The 8,584-nt window shown below is 39.2% G+C and overlaps 1 protein-coding gene across 4 annotated transcripts; it reads right to left on the bottom strand.

Annotated features, from left to right (window-relative positions):
- Positions 1-1,356: 1,356 nt before the first annotated feature.
- Positions 1,357-7,629, bottom strand: LOC115556376 (uncharacterized). Of its 4 annotated transcripts, none has more exons than XM_030373602.1 (9): positions 7,167-7,627; positions 6,867-7,006; positions 6,192-6,332; positions 5,745-5,855; positions 5,590-5,643; positions 5,031-5,100; positions 4,743-4,864; positions 3,889-4,093; positions 1,357-1,547 (listed from the first exon to the last, which is right to left on the bottom strand). In XM_030373602.1, exons 1-9 carry the CDS (start codon positions 7,363-7,365, stop codon positions 1,528-1,530), a joined length of 1,062 nt encoding a protein of 353 aa, XP_030229462.1. In that variant the 5' UTR covers positions 7,366-7,627; the 3' UTR covers positions 1,357-1,527. The 4 variants fall into 4 exon arrangements, with proteins under 4 accessions (XP_030229462.1, XP_030229460.1, XP_030229461.1 ...); XM_030373600.1 differs by lacking the exon at positions 1,357-1,547 and adding an exon at positions 2,335-2,682 and having other exon boundaries at positions 7,167-7,626; XM_030373601.1 differs by lacking the exon at positions 1,357-1,547 and adding an exon at positions 2,335-2,682 and having other exon boundaries at positions 5,031-5,097; positions 7,167-7,626.
- Between the last annotated feature and the right edge of the window lie 955 nt (positions 7,630-8,584).

Genomic DNA, 8,584 nt, shown 5'->3' with positions numbered 1-8,584 from the left:
TATTTGGTCAAACGCACTGTATTGGATCCCTGTAGGAATTATGAGATGCCGGCAAGTTTGTTTCCACGGCGGGTTAGTGAAGCATGCAAAGCTGTTGGGTTAAAACTGCGCAAGGCTGCCTCTACGGATGGGTTATTACTCTATACAAAAGTGCACAATGTGGTTTTCACATCAACCGTGCCGGGAGGAACCAATCCCATTCGAACCCGAGGGCAAACAAAGCCCAAGCCACCGGCAGAATATGCAACCAAGTAATAGAGTAAATAGACTATCCGACCAGTTTTCACCGCTCCGTAACGGCGATCAACGTTTATGGTCGGTTATAAATAACCCTTTCGTGAGTACTTCACTATACTCCAGTACTTTCACTATTCAACAATCAAAGCGCAATAATTCAACAGTGGACACTTAGTCCCTCCACTATCTAACAATTAAAACCGCTATAACACCACAGTGTGTACTTCGATTCCACACTGTGCAACAATAAAACTGCATGTAATACGTCTCCAACGCGGTACAAACATTAGATCTAGACGGGAGGGGATACTTTGTATCTAGTCCCATAAAAACACACTTCTGGCCCCTTTCTCCTTGAATATAATTATTTAATTTAATCTGTTAGCGTATCCGCGGCCGTCCAACTAACCGGCTGTTATGATTTTCAACCCGAGGCCCGAAACCACGGAGCCCCGCGACCAGACGGAGGCACTACAAACTCTTCACCTAAATGTTCTTATAACTAATTATATTGCAGATTCAATCTTTAAGACAATGGGTTCTGCTTACCTAATACGTGTGTGGCCTGCGAAGAGCTTGTTTTGCATCCCGGTGGCCGCGTGTGTCCGAGCTCCGGTCCCGGTACTTCCCAAGAACGTACAGGGTCACCAAATTTGCAGAGTTCTTCCAAGAAAGTAGTCCAATCCGGATCGCTTTTACTTTATTTGTTAAAGTATTTTGGCATGGTAACTATGGAGCAAAAGGAGGGGAAGCGTGTTTAACATGTGCTGAGCGACTCCCAGCTGACCAAATATATTAACCCTTAAGTCTGGGCTGCAAAGAGTTTCTGCCTGTTTCCTGACTCTGTAGTCTGTTTTGTTCAAATCCACGCAGCCTTTTGGCAGTGGGCGGAGTCGGTGTGACGTATTAGCCTCGGCTTCCTCACTTGTCTGAGGTGCTGCCTTCTGTGGATGGAGCAGCTATTGCAGCTAGGGCTGGGCGATTTGGCCTAAAAATAAAATCTCAATTTTTTTCTAACTAATGGACAATTTACGATTTAAACCTCGATTTTTTTTTCAGTTTTTCTCTAAACAAATTAAAAAGACCAAGGCAAAATTTAAATACATATTTTCTTTATTAACACAATAAAAATAAATGAGATTACCAAGTAATCTAGGCCTATGTGAACCAATCAGTTGTTCGAGGATAAAAAATAAAATCAGCACCACTTGGCTGGGAGATCCGGGTCGATTGAAACACGGGACGATTGAAACACAGCGATTTCCTCTAAAACCACGGAAGGCTTTCACGTCAATTGTTATTCCCCAAACCTGTTTGAGAAAAAAATAAATAAAAAAAAATCTCGATTTTTCGGTTCGGCCATTTCACAAACCGTAGCAAAGTAAAAATGCAAATGAATCGTTTAAACCGAAAAAATCCCCCAGCCCTAATTGCAGCCTTCAGTAAGGTCCTGCTCCCCTTGTGGCTATGTATAGTATTTATGGCTTATATGTTTGGTCCTGCTTCCTAGTGGTTCTGTGAGGGTAACCCAGCTGAAAAATAAATGTGCTAAGTGTACTAAAATTTAGCATACTTTTGTATACTTGAAGCCACACTAATCATCATTATACTTAAAGTGTTTTCATGATTAGTTAACTTGAAGCATGCTATTTTGGAACAACTAATTTTGTACTAAATATATTTTAATTGTAATTAAATTGTAGAAAAGCTCAACTTGAAGTGTATTTAGTGTACTTTTATGTGCTAAAGTGGAACAACTTAAAGTATATTTTGTATACTTTAAGCATATGGCTTTATATGTACTAATATATGCTTAATTATTAAAATTAAAGTGTACTTTTTTTGTGTTATAAGTACATTAAAAATTATTTGTTAGTGTAGTAAAAATATATAAGCTTTATACTTTTAATATATTCTTACTGTGCTAATAATATGCTTAATTATACTTTTGGCTTATTCCAATTACTAAAAAAAGCATACTTTGCAGTCAATAGTCAATATACTTTATCATTACTTTGCCATGTTACTTTTTACCTTGCACATACTTGCAAATGTATTACCAGAGGGTACTAAAGGCTGAAAGACTTGTGAGACTACTTCCATGTGAAAAAATATATTTTTATGTATTTGTACCATATAGTACATACAAAAAACTTACAACCAATGTATGAACACTTACATTATGGCAGCAGACCAGAACTAAACATTTCAGCAGAATAAACATTTCACATAAACTTAACAGAACACAACAGAAATAACAATGAAAGACAACATTCCTTAATTCCTTAACATTCCTGCCTAACCCCTCCCACCATACAGAAACACACACCACATATTATGCGTGGTGTGTGTTTCTTTGGCTGAACTGCTCATTATTGCATTTTCGTCTGATGGCCGCACGCACATCAGAGACAGTGGTCTGTCGGAATTCCAGAAGAACAGCATCTGTTGACCAAATAGACAAGGGATAATGTAAGTCACGCAGCATATTCATAGTATTTTGAACAGTACATCAAAGGGATATTCCAGAAAGGAGGTTCAACAAACTCGTAACCTAATATAGGCTATAAAAACAGTCTCGTGATTACTCCTCACTCTGGTTTTAGTCATATTCTGCATATTAAACAAGGTCAAAGTTTATTTAGTGGATATTTCAGCTTGTAGCAGCTTTTACCACAAACAGATACCTCCTGATTAACACACATCCTGTCTCTTAACATCCTGCTGAGTAAATGAACATGTGGAAGAAGGCAGAGGTGGTGGTCACCTCCACCAAGTCTGACAGAGGCAGAGGAGGTGGTCCTGGGTCAGGTCGCTGGGTGACCAGAGGCGGAGGGCGTCACTCACCCCCGGGACCCAAGAGGCAGACACACACTTTTATCTACAGATAGTACTAGAAGTTATTTAATATTATCCTAAATGCAGCGGCAAATTAGAAACATGTACTTTGACATTGCATTGTTGGAGGCAATGCAGGCTGATGGTTTGCCTACTTTTGTAGCTATCTGTGGGAAATAAAGAAAGCCAAATGAAATGTGAATAATTCCTCTTTTTCTGACTGCTGGAAGGTGATTGATTAACCTGCAAAGTGATAAAAATTAAGAGGTCCAGATCTGAGAGCACGTCAGCGGTGACGTGTAGCCTGATATTCGATGTGCAGCCAGACTGAGAATATTGTTCGGATAAATGACGGACTGATGAGAAGTGGTACCGTTCGGCTCAGGGAATGAGAGCTCATCTAAACAAATCGAAATAATCCCCCTGTTGTAAAACTATGTGAATTATTCCCCGCCAGACTCAGGGTTTCTTCAAGTAAACCTGCCAGCGAGCAGGTTAGGTTCCCAGAGTCAGCTACCATGGTGACTGACAGAGTTCAAGATACCTCTCATTCAGGAGAAAAAAAAAACAGAGTTTCCCTCATCTCAGGGTTCTTATGTTTTCACATAACCCGCTCTCTGGAATACCACTCATACCACATACCACTGGAAACTCTTGAGAAATTGTATCAGTATGGTACACCAATACTGCTACCAGTAAATAGTCCAACATGTATTTAGTAATTAGTGGTGGTCAGTTTCCGTGTGATCTCGCTGCTATAGAAATCACAGAAGCTTTTAAATAGACTACATGTAACTCAGAACAATTACATACCTGTAATAGCCTGCACTTTGTCAACATCAAGCTGTGTTTTTGGCGGCCCCCCCTTCCGAGACTTTCCAGTTAGGGTGGACTGTGCAAGGCCCTCCTTTGTGAATACCAGGACAGCCAGCTCCTGGGCAAAAATGGTCATGCGAGATCTATTCAGCCGCAGGAAAGCCCTCTTTGAAACGGTCACTGTGCTGCCTGCCAAGGGGTGCTGCATGGGAGAGAAAGAGAGGATAAATTGGACAGATTATCTCTCCCTACTTATGAGGAATGAACAGACATTAACCAAACATTAAAAAATGTTAAAGGAGACATATTATGCCACCAGGTGTGAGTGTGATTAGCCTTACAAGCCGTTTCGAAAATCTGCCCCATATGACATCACTAGGGGGCGTGTCCACCTAGATCTGTGCTGGATAGATCAGTCTACCAGCCTACCCAGTGGACTGAAGTAAATGTTGCTCATCTATCCAGCACAGATCTAGGTGGACACGCCCCCTAGTGATGTCATATGGGGCAGAGTTTCGAAACGGCTTGTAAGGCTAATCACACTCACACCTGGTGGTATAATATGTCCCCTTTAATTCAATCTTTACTTGGAAACACTGCTAGTATATAAAGACCACTAGGGAGGGAGTGCTATGACCAGTGGTGTTGATGTTCCCACTGACAGCAAGATAATTCATTCATTCAAGACTTGTGAAACATACAATTTATTAATCCCATCACTTTATTGCTGATCCAATTACCAACAAGATGATGCTGCCAAAGACAAAAGGTCCATAGTGCAAATATATAATTCTTTATGAATGAACTGTCAAGTAATGAATACATACGTTCAACCCTCAATTATAACATACCATTTCAATTTCGCCGTCCACAGAAGATGATGACGCTGCAAATGAAGGGGTCTCTCTAGAAGACATCAATGCCCGGACACACTCCACACACTCCCTCATTAATTTAATCATTTCTGGCAGGTCTAGATGAATGTAATAATAAGTGGGAAAACATTTGGTTTGTTAGTTAGTAAAAGTAATGGTACTTAAACTCAGTACAGGACAATAAATAATGTGGAAACACCATTGTTTAATAAACATACTGTGTTCTGACATGTCAACCCCTCTAATTCCAATCTGAACACCCACCATGAAGGCATGACATGATTTCATTCATTCCAGGTGCCATACCATGACCAGTATTATCATCCATCAGCTTCTTCAAGAGAGAATGAGAGATTAGAATCACATTAAACTTCATTAAGGTACAATAGACTTTTACAGAACCTGATGTGTGGAATCATGGGAGGAAATAGCAGCAGATATAATGTTGTGGTCATTTTGTATGTTAGAAATTGTGATTATTTTATGTTTTTCTGGATCCCAATAAACACAACAGGAAATACAGTATGCTTAAAAGACACTCTTCTAATCCACACTACCGTGTGGGAAAAACATTAATGAAAGGTGTTTGAAAATGATTATATTGTTGAATATATTAAATAAAAGTAAATTAAATTCATTATGCTTCGTTGGCATGCACATGACAGCCAAAAGGAGTTTATATGTGAAAATAAGATATGTAACAATTGTGAGATTAAGTTTTCCATGCAGTTGGGTGTAAGATCTCTGTCCTTTGCCTGACCTATTCATTCAATATAATATAATTTTACCATAATAATATAATATTCAATGTAAATGTACTTGCCATTCTCTGGGCTTGGGAGAAACCCAACTCTTCATCTGAGGCATGGTCTTGAAACTTTAAAAAGTGAAAAGAGAAAATAGCTGTGAAAAGCAATACAACAGAGAAAGAATTTTTGTGTGAGAGTACACAACAGCTGGTAAAGAAGTATGACTTACAATGTCATGCCGTTGTGGACTTCCTATGGATGTAGCGTCATCAGAAGTTAGACTGGATGCCAGGGGTAAAAGCACACGTCTTGCTGCCTTGTTAATCTTTGCTCGCTTTCCCTGAAGATAAACGTTTATATGGTAAAAGTAGGAAAATGATTAGTTATATCGTGAAATTTGAGTTGTACTAGAAACTACAATATTTAATTCGAAAAAAGAAATAACACAGCAGTTGATGTTGGCATTAACTAAAAATGTAAAAAACGTTTTTAAAAACTAAAATGGACAAACTACCTTAATAATTAACACAAGGAAACATGCAAAATAGGTGTTTCGCAGGACTAATAGATTCTGTCCAATATTCCTCAAATCAAGACCTTTTAGTGAAGTGTCTGAGGGACACCACAGCTGTTGTAAACTTTGTAGCCCCCTGCTCAAGAAAGAAGCATGCCTTACCCCATGAACACGTTGTGGAGATTCATTCTCAGAACTGTAGAGGTGATCTTGTGTGTCCAGGGCCCTTTTCTGAGACAGGCAAGTCTTCAGGTTTTGTAACACCTGGTCCCTGGCTGCGTCTTTAATCCTGGTTTGCTCTGCCTGTCAAAAATGTTTATGATGTAAAAATGTTGGCTTCCTACAGAACGTTTTTTCTAATCAAGTTCACATTTTAGATGTCTTCTTATTTAAAGTTCCCTTAATTATCTCACCACCCCTCAGATATAGCATATTTGGTGTCTCTGTACATACAAATGCACGTAGTAGTTGAGTCTGTAGACCTCTGGCAGCCACAACAACAAAATACTGCTCCATCGAGATGTTTCAGTATTATTCATCTAATGTTGTCATATATAACAATAAATCAGTCAGAGGGAGCAAATCAGTGCATTTACTTTGATAGTTTAGCTACATTTTACTACACATAATTATGCACTTTAACTTGAGTGGGATTGTTCATGCATGATTTGTAATGGAGAATTTTAGCATTGCTTAACTGTTGTTTTTTTTTACTTAGGTAAATGATTTGAATTTTGTCAAGACCTCTACGAAAATGCACCTGGATGTGTAGCTAGCCAAAGTATTGGAGACAGCATGTCAGCTAGCGCAGCATTAAGGAACGTTGCGTGCACTCACCTGTTGGGACGTTTTAGGCTTCACTACGTCGGTCTCACACATCTTCTTTTTCATGCGCACACCCCTGCTTTCTTCCTTGGCCCAGATATCCTTACCGAGAAGGAATAAATTCTTCTTCGACACAAGTTCTTTGTAGGAATCTGATATAACGAGAAGAGTACAAAAAATAAGTTCAGCCTAGACAGTTTTCCTAACAACGACCAAATTAAACAGTTAGCTGCTAGCTAGCTGACCGAGTTGGAAAAATAATAATAGGTATTCAGAATACTTAATACCCATAACCGTATTCTCAATACTTGCCTCCAAATAACAGCACCTTAGCAGGCACCATCCTGTTTGTTTCTTTTCTCGTGGGCCATTTTATTTCAATCCAGTTCGCATCGTCATCTAAGTCCGGCTGGGATGCCACTTGGGTGAACTGGTCGCTACCAAGAATGACCGACGTACTTTCCACTTTAAGTGTTTTATCAAACAAGTAGTAGACGGCGAATTTAAACATTGTATCCTCCTAACCTGCAAACCTGCTTTCACGCAACTGACCTAACCTGCAACCTGTTGCATCTGCCCTAGCTCAGATGTAACGGACGTCGGATGAACGTCCGCAGCTCTGATTGGCTGAAAGTGAAAAACGAAACGGATGCAGTTGATGATCAGACACTGTCATAATACAGTTACAAAATCATCATGCCAGAAAAACGAAACTTGAAGAGACATTTGAATTCTGATGAGACTCAACCAGGGACGCCAAGAACAACAAAATACAGAAGACTTCAACTGAACCAGGTAAAGAAAAAGAAAATTGGTGAAATGCTGTGGGCTACAACGAAAATTTAAATTTTACTCTCCCACCTAATTTAAAGACTTCCGCACTGCAGACCCCATACACTTAAAATATATATATATATATATCTTATGTCTGTGACATCTGCAGAAAAAATAGGATATAAACTTGTCATCATCTTTTAAAAAACAACAATATTTATCTTTGGTAGCCCATATCATAATAATATCCTAGCTATAAGATCAGCCTATCTGATGGTTAACATATTTCTAAAAGACAATATTCCTTCCAGTATCTTCATCCTAAAATGTTTGCCCAAATCCACTGTAATTCATCAAGGGTAATGCACCAACACTACTGCTAGCTAGTGGATAAAGCACTAGTCGTGTTCAGGTTTCCTATTATCTTTGTTTTTACTGTATCCACAGAAAAAGAGTAAATTGTTCTACAAGAGATTTCTCAGTACATCTTCAGTTCCAAGAACATCCCTTTACAGAAGAAAAGTTACTGAAAAGGTAAGTTCAGGAGAAATAAATGCCACAGTAGTAAATGTATATTTATATTCCAATGTTCAACCACACTTAAGCTGCATTTAATTCCTCTATATTTGTCTCAGATTTGTCTAACAGATCATAGTAATGCAGATACTTACCAAGAAGTGGATAGAGAGAGACAGGAGGACAGAAAGGAAGATGACGGAAGTGGACAAGAACACAGAGAGGAAGATGATGGAAGTGGACAAGAACACAGAGAGGAAGATGACGGAAGTGGACAAGAGGACAGAGAGGAAGATGACGGAAGTGGACAAGAACACAGAGAGGAAGATGACGGAAGTGGACAAGAACACAGAGAGGAAGATGATGGAAGTGGACAAGAACACAGAGAGGAAGATGATGGAAGTGGACAAGAGGACAGAAAGGAAGATGATGGAAGTGGA

The sequence above is a fragment of the Gadus morhua genome, chromosome 12 (genome assembly GCF_902167405.1).
Source record: "Gadus morhua chromosome 12, gadMor3.0, whole genome shotgun sequence".
Taxonomy (NCBI): domain Eukaryota; kingdom Metazoa; phylum Chordata; class Actinopteri; order Gadiformes; family Gadidae; genus Gadus; species Gadus morhua.
This window is presented reverse-complemented; position numbering and strand designations above follow the sequence as displayed.